Source organism: Rhincodon typus, chromosome 1, assembly GCF_021869965.1.
Source record: "Rhincodon typus isolate 14 chromosome 1, sRhiTyp1.1, whole genome shotgun sequence".
NCBI lineage: Eukaryota > Metazoa > Chordata > Chondrichthyes > Orectolobiformes > Rhincodontidae > Rhincodon > Rhincodon typus.
In genome coordinates, this window is record NC_063332.1 from 8,338,856 (window position 1) to 8,354,829 (window position 15,974).

The following is a 15,974-nucleotide window of genomic DNA, read 5'->3' on the forward strand; positions in this document are numbered from 1 at the left end:
CAACGATCAGTTACTACTGAGCAGATGCTGCTTGATAGCACTGATAATGGCAACTTCTGTTACTTTGCTGGTGATTAAGAGTCCACTGATGGGCTAGATTGGACCTGGTGTGTGTGTACAGGGCATACCTGGACAACTTTCCACATTGTCAGGTAGATGCCAGTGTTGAAGCCATACTAGAGTAACTTGGCAAAAGATCAGCATCTGTGATGCTGGGGATGTCAGGAGAAGGCCAAAATTGATCATCCATTTGGTACTTCTGGCTAAAAATGATTGAGAATGCTTCAGTCTTATCTTTTACACAGATATGCTAGGCTCTTTCATCACTGAGGATGGGGATATTTGTCGAGCGTCTTCCACCAGTGAGCATTTTCATTGTCCAACATCATTTGCGACTGGGTTTGGCAGGATATCAGAGCTTAGATCTGATCTGTTGGTTGTGGGATTGCTCAGCTCTATCACTTGCTGCTTATGCTGTTTGGCACACAAGTAGTCCTGCTTGGTAGGTTCACCATGTTGACATCTCATTTTTAGCTATGCATGGAACTGCTCCTGACATTCTCTCCTGCACTCTCCATTTAACCAGGGTTGATCCTCTGGCTTGATGGTAATGGTTGAGTGGGGGACATGCTAGGCCATGAGATTTCAGATTGTGTTGCAGTACAATTCTGCTGCTGTTGATAGCCCACGGTGCCTCATGGGATGCCTGGCCTAGAGTTGCTAGACACATTCAAAGCACAGTGATAGTGCTACGCAACATGATGGAGACTATTCTCAATGGGAAGGCAGGACTTCATCTCAAGGAACATGCAGTGGTCACTCTTATTGATACTGTCATGGACAGATGCATCTATAGCTGGTAGATTGGTGAGGATGAGGTCAAATATGTTTTTCCCTCCTTTTGGTTCTCTCACATCTGCCACAAATCCAGTATGGTAGCTACGCCTTTTAGAACTTGACCAGTTCATTCAGTAGTGCTACTGCAAAACTACACTAGGTGGTTTTGATTGCCTAAAACTACTGAAATCCCCTACCCAGGGGGCATCAGGGTTTTCTTCAACTGTTGTTCAACAACTGGAGGATGGTACGAGGCAATCAGGTGATTTCCTTGCCCACATTTAACCTGTTGCTTTGAGACTCTGCATCCAGAGTAAATGTTGAGGACTCCGAGGGCAACTCCCAACCAACTGCATACCACTGCGCTGCCATCTCTGCTGTGTCTGTCCAGCTGGTGTGACTGCATATATTCAAGGATGGTAATGGTAGTGCATGGAACAAAGTTATATTCATGGGCTCATACATTACAGATGTTAGGCTGTTGTTTGATGAGTCTGTCAGACCACTCTCCCAATTTTAGTCCTAGCTTCCAGCTATTAGTAAAGAAGAGCTTGCAGGTTCAATGGGGCTGTTTTTGTTTGTTCTCAGTTCTGGTGCCTAGGCAAATGCCAGGTGGTGGATCTGGTTTCATTTTTTTTGAGACTTTCTAACAATTGTTAGAACTGAGTAACACGCTGGGTCATTTCAGAGGGCAATTAAGAGTCAACCATTGCTGTGGGTCTGGAGTCACATGTAAACCAGACCAGGTAAATGACAGCAGTTTCCTTCCCTAAAAGACGTTAGTCAACCAGATGGGTTTTTCCAACAATCAACAACAGTCATCATTTGACTTTTAGTTCCGGATTTTTATTGAATTCAAATTGCACCACCTACCATGGCAGGATTCAAACCCGCGTCCTGGGTCTCAGGCTCAATACTCTCGCAATAATAGCACTAGGTCATTGTCCCCCATTATGCATCTACTATCTCATTAGCTAACTCTTTTAAAACCTTAAGCTGAAGTCCTTGGATACTGCAGCTCCATCAGTTTGTTCAGTACTGGTTCCCTAGTGATGATGATATCACCAAGTTCCTTTCTACTTTCAATCCTCTGATTTATGTATTTGTATGCTTTATCATGAAGACAGAGTAAAATATTTAGTCATTACATTTGCCATTTCTTTATTATCTACTATTAACTTCCCATTCTTACTTCCAAGAAGACTCGTTTCCTTTTCGGTATCTGTAGAAACTCTTGCTATCTGTTTGACGTTTCTAGCTGGCTTTCTCTCTTGTTCTAATTTATTTGGACAGATTAACCATTTAGAAAAAAAAAGTTAAAGAACTGAAGAAGGGTCACTGTACCCAAAATGTTAACTCTGTTTTCTCTCCACAGATGCTGCCAGACCTGCTGAGTTTTTCCAGCAATTTCTGTTTTTGAACTGTTTAAACATTCTCTGCCAGTCTTCATATTCTGGCCAGATATCTGACCCACTTCATGTTTTTATTTCATATCTCTAGCATCTGCAGCATTTTGGTTTGAGGTTCCCCGCACTAAAGGATTTTCGTGAAGCAGATTTTTTTTCTTTTTAATAGCAATCAATGATAGTTGCCATGCTAACCATTTATATTCCAGATTTATCAGCCGAACTTAAATTTCACTGGCTGCAATGGTGGAATATGAATCCATGTAGCCAAACTGTTAGCTTTGGTCTGTGGATTATTCGCCCGGTGACATCAGCAATACCCCCAGTGTCTGAAATTTACTGCACTCTCCCTTCTCACATGGGAGAATGATGGGAAATTATAACATGAAAATCAGAAAAAGATATTGGGGCAAGGGGAAGAAAAATAAACTGATATCCTACCTAAATCCATCTTAATGACACCGAGTGGGATGTGAGGCAGCACCTCTTTGACTTGCTTGGCCATTCCTGTGATCCGAACATCCTCTGCAGACAAACTGCTAATGCTGAGCCCTGGGAGGAAGGTCCGAGCTCGTGTTCCAGACGGCTGACTGTTGGCTGCTGAAATAAAATGATATGAGCCCTGAATTTTAGATGTCTCCTCCAGTTAGATCCAAATTCTCACGCACTCACAATACGACACAGGTTTGTCACAGACAGCCCGCTGGTCACAAACGTAGTGGTTACACTACCCAGTGGTTCTATCCAGAACGCGACAGCTGTAGAGAAGCTTCAGCAAGGAGATGCTCTTCTGATCAGAGACTGTTTTCCTCCTAATGCTGATACATTCACTGTAGAGCTTAGAGGCGCTGGTTGGGCTCTGGGGACAAGAAGCTCTGAGCTGGAGAGTGAGTCAAGCAGTAGGCAGTTTTTTTCCTCCCCCTGTATAGCTGCCAGGCCAGTGAAGGAGGCAGTCAAAATGGTCCATCGTGGCATCAAGGCCCAGTCACTCCAGTGGCCATTTTTATTAATTACTCATTTATTTTTCTGAAGTTGGTGTTTTCTGCCATTTTAAATGCTACATTTCTGAAATCTGCTCATCGGTCTCCCAGGTGAGAGAAAAATTGAAATGCGACCCCACTCGGAAAATATTTGCTGAACTAAAATCAGAAAAATAAAGTATTTCCATCAAGTTATTGCTACTTTAAAGTAACCTAAGGAACTTCATGAGGGAAAAGACCAATGTAGAGATTCAGATCACAGATCAGCAATAAATGTGGAATAGGGGCAAAATGGCGTTTCTCTGTTCCTATATCCCAACACCCCCTGATTAAATTGCTTCTCTATCTTTTACAAAGATTATCGTTAATGCTGCAACTTTACCTCTCAGGCATTGAGTAAGTGACTTTGCAAACTTATTATAACTTGACTTCTATTTTCTACGCACAAGGGACTTTCCTGCAGCATTAAAACAGCCACACTGTACATGCTAATTAATTGAAGCAGCCAGAACACAAACCTGACCTGAAACGGTTGCTTGTGGTGCCATGTGCTTCATTCTTTTGAGGTATTCCACTTTATCAGACTTGGTATGCTGAGTCGACAAAACACCGAGCTCTGTAGCTAAATGCTAAGAAGAAATTACAATTACACTTGGCAGCATAGATGGCGACGAACTGAATGCTATTTATACAGCCTGTATCAACTGTTATTGAATAAACTCTTTCCAGGAAACAAAACTGCAGAACAAATAGACAATGTAAGCTTGATTTTTTTTAGAATCACAGAATGACAAACAATACAGAATGAAGCCAGACAACTTGTAATGCTAGTGCTGAGCTCTCTAATTAGTCCCTGTCTCATGCTTGCTCCCCATAACTCTAATTTATTTCTTTTCAAGCATTTATCCAATTCTCTATTGAAGTTGAATCTGCTTCGAGCAACCTTTCAGGTAATGCATTCCTGTAACAACTTGCTGCATAAATGTTTTTAGCTTCTTATGCTGCTTCTGGTTCTTTTGCCAATCACCTTAAGTGAAGGGTGAACATTAGGTCAGAGTTGGAAGAACTAAGAAAGCTAGAGTGAAGGCGATTACAGGGACAAAAGGAACAAGGAGTTGGTAAGATTTAAAAGAAAAATAATTTTATACATCAGCCATCTGTGGGTGAACCTGGGCCAATGAAAATCAGTGAGACAAGTGGAGTTAGCTATCTGAGGTATCAGTATAAAGATGGACAATATACAAGAAACACCCACATCCAATGAATGAATTTAAAACAAAAATCAAAATTGTGGTGTTTCTACTTAACAAAAGCCTTCACCAACATGCTTCATTTCACCCTACAAACAAATATCCTTCCACATCTTTCTCCTTTGTGTCAACCTACGTGCCCCTTAAATGCATCAATTACTCCAGGAGGAAAGAAATTTCTCCTGAATTTTCTGTTGGATCAGTTTATGATTATCTTAAATTGATTACATTCCAAACTCTAGTCTCATTTGGGAGTGGAAACATATTATCGCTGTCTATCTTTCAGATACTTCATAATCTTAAAGGCTTCTAACATTGTCGTCCCTCAGCTTCCTCTTTTTCTAGAGAAAAGATTATCAGCCTGCCTAGGTTTTCCTGAAACAGAATTTAGAAGTTAGACATACCATTCTGGTAATCCCTTTTGCACTTTCTCTAATACCTCCAGGTCCTTTTTATACAATGGAAACCAAAACTATGCATTCACCAAGGTTCTGCACAAATTTACAATTTACCTCCCCAGAAATGAACCCAGTATTTTATTTGTTTTAGAAACAGAGAAAATGGGAGCAGTAGAGCACTCAGTCCACTGAACCCATTCCACCATTCCACATAATCATGGCTCATACTCTATCTCAATGTAATACTCCAGTTCTCTTCACATATTCCTTGACACCATAGGCCTCTAGAAAATTATTTTTTTTCTTAAATACATTCAGTGTACCAGCTGCCATAGCCTTCTGTGGGAGAAAATTCAACAGGTTTCGTGTGAAGAAACTGCTCCCTACTTTAATCCAAAAAGGCTCACCGTGTGCCCGAAGACCACAACCCCTTGTTTGGAAATACTTCCTGGGCAGGGAAACATCATCTCAGCATTCAGTCTGTACTGCCCTATTTGAATTTTACCTGTTTCAATGAGACACCAGAGAACAAAGGCCTAGATGATCCAATCTCACCTCATACACAAACTTGTCATTCCAGGAATCAGACCTGTGAAACTTTGCTGAATTCCCGCTGTGGCAAGTATATCTTTTCTTAGGTAAGGTGACCAAAACTCAGCAGTGTACTACTAGGTATGGTCTCACCAAGGCCCTGCAGAGTTACATTAAGACTTCCTTGCTCCCATATGGACTTATTATTCTAAATCACTACTTTTAGTGAGCAGATAAAAATAGAACAACTAATTATAGTCAAAGTCAGAATTGATTTAACTGGCAATAGAAAACAAAATAAATAAAAGGAAAGCAAAACTCAAAAGGAGCTTTAGAAAGCTTCAAGGCACAGCACCATGTACAAACCTGGATAAGCATCACTCACAATTCTTGCAAAGCTCTAGGTGCAGGGCTGCACGATTGCTTTCTATGTAGCCTTAGGATGAATGTTTTGGATAAATAAGTGACAGCAGTCTTTTGGAATCATCGAAAGGACTAGGATTTATCTAATGCATTCTAACTTCCAAGTTCACATTGTAGGCACTGCTGAAAACCAAGAGTCATAATTCAATTCTTGGGCAGCTGGTGGAAGATATTGATCACCAACCAACTTACCTCCTGGACTCTGACGGTAAAATCTTCCTCTGATTCTTCATCCATTTGCGACATGCTGGGCAGCCACCTACAAAAACCAAGAAACGCACAACTATAAGGAAGGATAGGAATACTGCAACCAATTGCAATGAAATTCATACCAAAGTTTTGCTTTCCAACCTAAAATACTTTGATAGCTGATATTCCTAAAGCTGGTTATTGCCAAAACCACTGTTGGACAGTTCTGTAAAGCAAGATTAAATTGCTGACTGATTTGTATGTTGCCCAAGTGATGTCCATAGACAGGGTAGGTCACGGTTTTGACTGACACTGATTTAGCCAATCTCAGTTCAAGTGTGTTTGTAACTGACCTCAGTCCTGACAATGGTCAAAAAGTAGCAGAGGCAGCGAGAACTGGACTACAACACCTACTCATAACTTATCATTCACTGGCAAAAACTAACTTCTGAACATTGAAGTAACAGGGAGACAGGTGAACTTTAAACTGGATTAGTATGAGGGAGTACACGCACGGAAAGAAATAAAATCAAAACGCAGTTAGAGTAGATGAAGAGACAGAGTTTTTTTATATAATGGTGTGGTTATTAAACATTGTCCATCATTGCTTGACCTGAAGTCACCCAGACTTATCACACAGTGCGGATCTGGAATCATACGCAGATTAGACAGGCTAAGAAGGTGAGTTTCCATCTCTGAAGAACACTGGTGAACAGTTTTCAACAAGCTGGCATAGTCGTGGTCATTAGTTAGCAGATTTATTGAATTAAATTCCCCAATTTGCTATTGAGAGATTGACCTCTCGCTTCCCGAGTTCAGGACTGCAACCACTCTGCTACTAGACCAAAAAGGAAGATAATGCAAAAGCATGCTCGGTCTTATAAACCTGGACACAAAGGTACAAGAGCAAGAAGTGTTGCTAAGTTTGTATAAAACCTGCATCAGGTTACGACTGAGCACTGGCTTTTTAGGTGCTCAACTGGAGAAAAGATAAAAAGCATTGAGCCTGTTGTGCAGCTTGACATGAATGACGCCAGGCGAAAACTAGATTTAGAATGTATGAGTGAAGATAATTTCAATTAAAAGTAGAAGACTTAAGAGATTCTTTTAAAATTATGACCATTTTAAATTGGGAAATTGACAAAATGTGAAGAGGGAATTCAGAAGAAATGCTCACATAGAGCATTGAAGATTTGACTATAGGGAAGAGTTGAGGCAGTGACCGCTGCATTTTTAAAGGAAAATTAAATGCATTTGCAGCAAAATAAGGTAAATATGGGAAGGTTACTATAAGGACAGCACAAAGGATTAGCTTTGCATTTTTCTTACAAGCTGGCAGAACAGACAGTTAGCTTCAAAGTGGCAATTGGTAGAAATTAAAAGGTTTTAAGAGACTGATGATCTGGTGCTCCAACATAATCACCGTCTGCAGGAAAGGAGGGAGACTGTCACTCAGAAATTTACAGGGACGTTTTTCTCATCCACAGAGAAACAAGGAAATACTTTAAATGTGCTTTATTCCATACTGAATTTCTGTGGTTTCTTAACTCATATCTGACTGAAGTAGGCAGAATTAGTACAAGTTCTGTTACAGAAAAGGAAAAAAAAAACTTTTTTTTAATAATTAAATTTCTTTCATGGCATTACAAAAGTGCTTAACTGAGTCGAAGTTTCACAAACAGCAATGTGATGTGAGACATTCTGGACTTGATGCTTAAGGTACAGGATTGACCGGTACTCCAGAAGGCGTCCGTGCTCTTTTCCTTCTACTTGAGAGGTATGATGGAGCCTCCAGGGGTGATAGCTTTGATAGGCTAGTGTCAGGTACAGCTCATTTCCTGGCATGGAGCTCGAGGCCACAACCCTAACTGAGGAGGCAAGTGTGTTACTACTAACACTTGATTATTTGGACAATATGTTCTGACAAGACAGTATTGTATACTGCTCCACTTGAGATCATAAAGAGACAGCCGTATCGTGTGGTACTACAGTCCAGGTACTGGAGTATATTTGGGGAAAAAATGTTGGGGCTTTACAATAACCTGGCAGCTTTTATGGTAACTTCCTTACACAGGGCAACACAATATTGAACAGAATTGGAGTTGATGTCCTGATCAGCCATGATCTCATCAAGTTGGCAAATTATTGCTGAGGAGATGAATGGCCCAAACCTCTTACAATGTACCAAATGAATGGTGCAGTGGGTCCAAGGGACTGAACCACATGTGATTGTGACATTTAAACTTGCAATATCTGGCTTGCCAGTTTAACATTATAAACAATGAATGGACTTCTTCCTTTGAGGCCAAAATAAAATAAATAAGATGCAACAGAACATTTGCATGTAGGAACCGAATAAAATTTCAAATGATCCTCTTTCTATGCGATGATTTCAACATCACAAAGCTTTAGCCACAAATTAGTTAAGTGCAGGAAGATTCACTGAAGGAGTAAGATTTGTCAGCAAGATTAACCCTTTAAAAAAACGTAGTGTAGCCACACCTCCGGTTTCACAGACAAGTCACTGAAATGGACTTTCCTGTGACCTCTGCCCACACCTGGAGTTATTTAGGAGTACATCAGCATCTTTGTAATGGAGATAGACCAATATTTGTTGGGATGGGGTATGGAGTTGCAACTATGGAATGAGATATAGCTGTTAGAGCTAAAAGGTTCGAAGGATATGGGGTCAAAAGTGGAAACAAGGTACATAATATGATGATCAGCTATGAATATTAAATGGTGGAGAGGGCTTGAATGGCCAAACGGCCTACACCTGCTCCTATTTTCTATGTGTTTGTAGCTTGGCAGAATTACAAGGATATAGATGGTGGAAGGAGTCGGATGGCTGGAATGGCCTCTTCACACTTATAATATTCGTGATCACATTACACTGGAACAGATAGCTCTGTTGAAGTTCAAGGACAGATCCTAAAACAAAGGAAATAGATGAGGATTCCTAAGCCAACAAGCAGTTTCCCAAGAAACACTACAGTGTTGCTTTCAACATTATCACTGGACACTGCAATCACACATGCAACATAGAGGTGGGGAAAAGCAATGGGCTTATCATAGAGTCAGCCAAACATGAGCAAGTTCACTCAACCTTACCGATTGTACCCCCAGTGATAGTTAGCGACAGTTACTACCTTACTTGGTATACGGTGAAGGGAATAAAAAACATCCACAGCAGCTCGGTAACCCAAGAGGACTCGACGACATTCTAAGGGAGAAAGGGGGGAAACAACAGCATAACTTTTACAAGTGAGAATCCTTTTTGCTACCTTTACAAGGCTGGAAAGTATCAACCAAGAACTGGGAGGGGTCAAGATACGAAAGACATGACCATGTACAGTTCCATCTCAAATCCAGCTTGTTCTCATTAAAAAGGAGAATGGGAATCAGTCCTTTATTCATGAGATCATGGAGACAGAATTCACATAAAATGCTTATTTCCAGGCTACCCATCTGCATTTAGTGTTATGCTTGCATGCCCCAACGTTCTTCTCTTCCACTCCTTCAGGTACTGTTCACAATAATGGGATATAGAACATGAATTGGGCACTGGAATTAATCAAAGTCCAATGAGACATCACGAGGGGAAGAAAGTGCTTTGCTTAACTAGTAAATGGCATAGACACAATGGTGGAATAGTGCCGATTGTACTTCCTTTCCTCTCAAGAGCGGGCCATTTAACCCTTCCTGCCCTTTTCATCACGCAATGAGATCATGGCTAATCTGTGGCCGAAGTCCATATACTAATTTTATCCCACATCCTTTAATTTCTGGTTAACAAAAATCCATCTGCTTTAGATTAAACAACTGATCTACCATTAGCTGCAAACTGAGGAAGATGTCTGCCAGCCTTTGCATGTAGACGTATTGCTTAATTTTATTCTTGAAAGAAAGGTTTGGCTCTAAATTTCAGACTGTTCCGCCTAGTCTTAGACTCCCCAAACAGCAGAAACAATTTTTATCTACTCCATCTTTCTCCTTAACAGCTTGAAAATTTCTATCAAACCACCTAGCTTTTTAAATTTCAGGGAACATCATCCAAGTCTGTGTAATCCTTCGTTATAACTTAATCCTTGGAGCCTAGGCATCACCATGATAAATTTACAATGCACTCCCTCCCCATCCAATATATAGATCCTAAGATGAGGTGCCCAGAATGGTTGTCAATATTTCACTGACATCTGGCCAGGATTTTGCATTGGTATTGAATGATTCCTACCTCCTTATGTTCTAGATATAAAGGCCGGCATCCCATGCATTCTCAACATATTTTCCATGAATGTTTCTGTCAATTTCAAACTTAAATTAATCATTACCAGTTACTGCAATGTTACGTACTTCATATCAGGCTTTAGGGAATCACCAGCCCCCTCTTATTTTATCCAATAGATCATTTTCAGGTAGGCACTTGAACATAAGGCTCGTTATTCCATTCCAGGGGATGGACAGACTCACAGTTAGGCACATCCTATTACTATCTGAAGCGCGAATACAGCTTCTTATCTCAATTGCATTTACTTGTTGCTCTCCAAATGACTGGTCTCTTTGTGATTTTGTCTTGAAATGCCATAACCTACACGCTATGAGAAAGAGCTGCAACATGGGATGAGGACGGGTAGTTCTTTATTTGGTAGGCAAAGACAAGATGAACTGAATGGCTTCTTTCTGCACTACAAATTTTCAATACCTGTTATGTTAACAGGTCCCTGTCCAATTGCCCCTTCTAAAAGGCATGTGCGTGTGTGTGTGCACAACTGAGAATGAACCTACTTCGCAAGCGACTTACCCTACTTTCACAAAACTATATTCTCTCAACAGGAACTTACAGAAACACAAGAAGAATATTCTTACAGTTGTTTTTTAGTACAAAAGTTGAGTATGACTGTGCATTTTTTTAAAAAAACTTTTCATGTTGCACTTCTCTAATGCACACATCAGGACAATTCACAAGAAATACCAAAGTAAACGGAAAACAACATTTACACAGTAGAAAAGGAGAGTGCTGATTGGTTGGCAAGTGGACTCTGATGGTAGATGCATTGTCACATAGAAACGCACCAGTTAATGATAGTTGATAGTTAACAGTCAAGCTTTGCTCAAGTTTTAAACGAGACAGGTTGACTGATTAGTCAAGACATTGCCCTGAGGAATGAACTACAGGATGGTTGCCATTTATTTTGTTGTATTAAAACAGGACCAGTGTGTGCACTTGTTCTTTCTTGCCTTTGTAGCAGTAGCTGGATAGTGGCAAACACTGCTTGTATTGTTACTGTATAGCAGGTGCGTGAAGCAACTCGATCTTTTGAGGTACCTTACCCTTTCAGGGTAATTGGAGGTAGACTAGGCACTTTTCAGGACCAAAGATTATGGTCTTAATGCTTGTTCACTATTTTGCACAACATGCAGAGAGAAATGTAATACAAATAGTGATCTAAACATTGTGGCTGTTTTAGCACAACTAAATAGTTGATGAGCATTCTCTGGCTCATTTCGCGGGGCAATATCTTGACCAGAGTCAACCTGTCTTGTTTAAAATTTAAGCAAAGCATGGTAGTTAACCGTCAGCCATCATTAAGTGGTGTATTCTCCATATAAATTATTCTACCAGAGGCTACTTGTCATACATCATTTTCCTCTTACAATGATATTTCTCCAAATTGTCCTGATGGCAGCAAGATAAAAAGCTTGGACTAACTGCATATTTTTCAGCAACACTTGAATATTCTGTTATGTAATTTCATCCATACTTTAAACAGATGGGACTTTTTAGAATGGTGTTCAGCTAGGATTCAGGGATCCACCTATCTCAGAATACAGCTACCTTTTACCACTTTATCTGCCCTTCACCGATTGATTAAAGCAAATATATTTTGAATAGTCTGTCACTTCTCTTCACCCTCCCTCAGTTGCTTCTCTTTTCTCCCAGTGTAGTTTCAGGGTAGCATGATGCTTGTGGTTAAGCAAAACAGTAGTCACTCAAACTAAATCCAGAGGGAACAAACAGCAGGCTTCCAATACTCGGTTGGCAAAAAAGGAAGCAACTGCTGTTCAAAATGATGAGCTGCACCCTTAAAAGGCAATGACATGTTGGATTTGTTTCATTGGCATCAACACTTCAGTGCCTCAAATAAGCCAACACTGTGACTGCCAGTGGCCATTTAGACCATGAACCCATTCTTAGCCGACAGCCACATACGATAACCTTGCAATCGTCAGCTGACTGAGTACAAATCCAGAAGAGGTTGAAGAATACTGTAGCACATGTGACGATGGTCTCCAACTGAGTTTAGAAAGCACAGAATGGTCTTTCAGTGAGGGATCTGAGCCGGAGTATCACAGTAGTTGCACTCTGAAATAGCGTGATTCAATAAGGCAAGGAAAACTTGAGACAGGCAACAAATGCTGGCTTTGCCAGCATTAATCATTCCATTCAAAAAAGCCAATGCAATCAAGTCATGGAAACTCTTCTCTGCCAGATGCATGTCCATACTACTCTACATCTTCTATTCTGTACAAGCCAAGCGGTGAGGACGGGTGAAGAATGAGCATGGAGAATGACAAGAGATCCTGCAGGGTTTCAGTGTGGCCCAGCATGAAAAGAAGGTATTGCATTAACTTGATAGACAAGTGTAACTTACCACAGATACGAAGGGTCTCTTTACAGTTAACACCAGGGGTTGAACAATGCTATCTATAGTAAAAGGCCAGGAGCTAGAACACAAATAAAAAGAAACTACAAATCATTTATACAGACACATTTAATTACAATAGAGACTGATAAAAATTAAACATCTGTTTAACGAAATTTCTTCGTTTCTGTCCAATCTAAGTCGAGGGGAAATGGACCCCAAGGCCATCTGTGACTCAGTGTGCAGCACTCAAGTTCAAGTCTCACTCGAGCAACCAGAGTACACATTCTCGGCTGACACTCCGATGGGAGTTTTGGGGGAAGTTCTGCTTTCTCAGAGGTGAGTTCGTACTTGGAGTATTGTGTACAGCTTTGGTCACCCTGTTAGAGGAAAGACATAGTTAAACTGGAAAAAGTGCAAAGAAGATTTACGAGGACGTTGCCAGGATTAATGGGCCCGAGTTATAAGGAGAAGTTGGCAAGGATAGGACTTTATTCCTCGGAATATAGCAGAATGAGAGGTGACCTCATCGAGGTGTATAAAATCATGACGGGCATAGGTAGAATGAATGCACATTGTCTTTTTCGCAGGGATGGGGAATTGAAAACTAGAGAGTATAGGTTTAAGGTGGGAGGTGATAGATTTAAGAAGAACCTGAGGAGCAACTTCTTCACACAGAGAGTGGTGCACACATGGAATGGGCTGCTGGAAAAAGTGGTGAGGCAGATAAAATAGCAACATTTAAAAAACATTTGGACAGGTATATGGATGGGAAGGGTTTAGAGGGATAGGGACCAAATGCAGGCAATTGGAACTAGCTGAAATAGCACAATGGTCAGTATGGACCAGTTTGGGCCGAAGGGCCTGTTTCAATGCTGTATTACTCTATGACTCTACCATCCTTCAGATGAGATAGTTAACTGATATTCCCTCTAAATGCCTGTGCATATAAAGAATCCATTGCAGTATTTATCAAGTACGTTCTTGCCAGTGTCCTGTTCAACACAGATCTCAACATGTAAAGCAGATAATTTGATCATTGAGATAGCAAGAACTGCAGAGTCAGAGATAACAAAGTGTGGAGCTGAAGGAACACAGCAGGCCAGGCAACATCAAAAGAACAGGAATGCTGACGTTTCGGGTCAGGACCCTTCATCATTTGATCATTACTAGTTTGTTGATCCCTATGGAGACTGGTAACTCTTTAAATGAATTCTGAACTTCCAGTTAACACCTGACAGAATGACACATCAGGACTTCCCATTTTAAAACGTTTACTGAAGCAAATGTCAATAGATACAATGACCTAAATGCTATCTTTGTTGGCAACTTATCTATTAAAACACAAAACTTTTCATCTAAGATAAAGTGAAAAAATTTTCCTCACGCATATTTCACAACACCTTTTTACGTATTTATTCATTTTTCCTGGATTCAATTTAAAGGAATTCTTAGCACCCAAGGGTTTGTTCTGAACCATTCATTTCAATTTGCTGTGAATTTGGCTTTTTCAATCCAAGCATGAATTTCCATTTACAGACTGTTGGAACTCCACATGCTCCCTCCCAGATTTACGCAGACTCCAAAATTATGCAATCTGATCTGTGCATCTCTCTCCATTACAATTTGAGTTTTGTATCTAGGTTGAACGGCTCATGAACCAAAGAGCTAAACAGCCAAACTCTCTTGCATCTCTCACATGGCAGCTTGAAACCTTTTACAATCTGACATTCTCAACACTTTTCTGGAGTTTTGCAGACTCTCAGTATCTGATGTTAGCACAAAGGTTTCTTGCACTTTCTTTCTAACAGATCTTCCTAAACCTACCTTTAATCTCTTGTAATACAGGGCTTCTCAAACAGTTGCAAAATTAGAGCGGCAACAACCGCTGCATTTCATTTTCTCTTAAATTCACTCATGCGATCTGGGCATTGCTGGCTGGGCCAGCATTTACTGCCTATCACTCGTTGCCCTGGAGAAGGCCATGGTGAGCTGCTTTCTTGAACCACTACAGTCCATGTGCTGTCGGTAGGCTACAGTGCTGTTATAGAGGAAACGCCAGGATTTCGACCCAGTGACTGGGACGGAACGTTGATATACATTTTCAAATCAGCATGGTGAGTGGCTTGGAGGGAACTTGCAGGTGGTTATGCTCCCATGTATCTGCTGCCCTTTCTTCCTTCTAGATGGAAGTGGTCATGGGTTTGGAAGATGCCAAGGAACTATCTTGTAGGTGGTGCACACTGCTGCTGCTGAGTTGCGGTGGTGGGGGGGAGTGAATATTTGTGAATGTGGTACCTATCAAGCAGGCTGCTTTGTTCTGTATGGGGTCAAGCTTGTTGAAATGTCACTCATCCAAGCAAGAGTGAAGTATTCCATCACTCATCTGACTTGCCTCATACATGGTGGACAAGGAGAGGCAATGGCCTAGAGGTATTATCGCTGGACTGTTAATCCAGAGACCCAGATAACATTCTGGGGACCCGGCTTTGAATCCCACCACGGCAGATGGTGGAATTTGAATTCAATAAATATCTGGAATTAAGAATCTAACGATGACTGTGAATTCATTGCTGATTGTCAGAAAAAAACGCATCCTTGGTTCACTAATGTCCTTTAGGGAAGGAACTGCCATCCTTCCTTGGTCTAACCTACGTATGACTCCAGACCCACAGCAATGTGGTTGACTCTTAACTGCCCTCTGGGCAATTAGGGATGGGCAATAAATGCTGCCTAGCCAGCAACTCCCCTCATCCCATGAATGAATAAAAAAAAAAGCTTTGGAGAGTCAGGTGGTGAATTGCACGTTGCAAGATTCCTAGCCTCTGTCATACTCTTGTAGCCACTGTATTTATATGACTAGTCTAGTTTAGTTTCTGGTTAATGGTAACCCCAGAATGTTGATAGTGGAGGGGGGGGGTTTCAGTGATGGTAACAACTGAATGTCAAGGGGCAATGGTTAGACTGCCTCTTACTGCAGCTGGTTTTTGCCTGGCATTTACGTGCCGCGAGTATTACTTGCCACTTTTCAGCCCAAGCCCACTATCTGATCTTACATTGAGGCAAAGTAATTGATGAAGCAGTTGAAGATAGCTGGATCTAGGACACCATCCTGAGGAACTCCTGCTCAGATATCCTTGACCTACAACAACCACAACAATCTTCCTTTCTGCAATGAGGGATTCCAATACTAGGCCAATCTTGGAGCTATAATTCCTATCCTGAAAAAATGCCCTTTCCTTCAGCGATGACACTATGGCTTTAAAAGTGTATTTTGTCCTTTTTTTTAAACATGAAGAAAGGTTGAGATACAGGT

At 40.9% G+C, this 15,974-nt stretch overlaps 1 protein-coding gene across 9 annotated transcripts in view; it reads right to left on the reverse strand.

Moving 5' to 3' along the window:
• aup1 (AUP1 lipid droplet regulating VLDL assembly factor) overlaps positions 1-15,974 on the reverse strand; it is a 39,115-nt gene that overhangs the window by 11,215 nt on the left and 11,926 nt on the right. For 3 of the 9 annotated variants that reach the window (XM_048596283.1, XM_020519239.2, XM_020519241.2), the window contains 5 exons: positions 12,668-12,740; positions 9,164-9,237; positions 6,018-6,084; positions 3,747-3,852; positions 2,685-2,843 (listed from right to left, as the gene is read on the reverse strand). In XM_048596283.1, coding sequence (XP_048452240.1) covers positions 2,685-2,843; positions 3,747-3,852; positions 6,018-6,084; positions 9,164-9,237; positions 12,668-12,740 — 479 coding nt within the window. The remainder of the gene's footprint in view (positions 1-2,684; positions 2,844-3,746; positions 3,853-6,017; positions 6,085-9,163; positions 9,238-12,667; positions 12,741-15,974) is intronic. The other 6 variants (XM_048596288.1, XM_020519240.2, XM_048596318.1 and 3 more) reach the window with 4 other exon arrangements.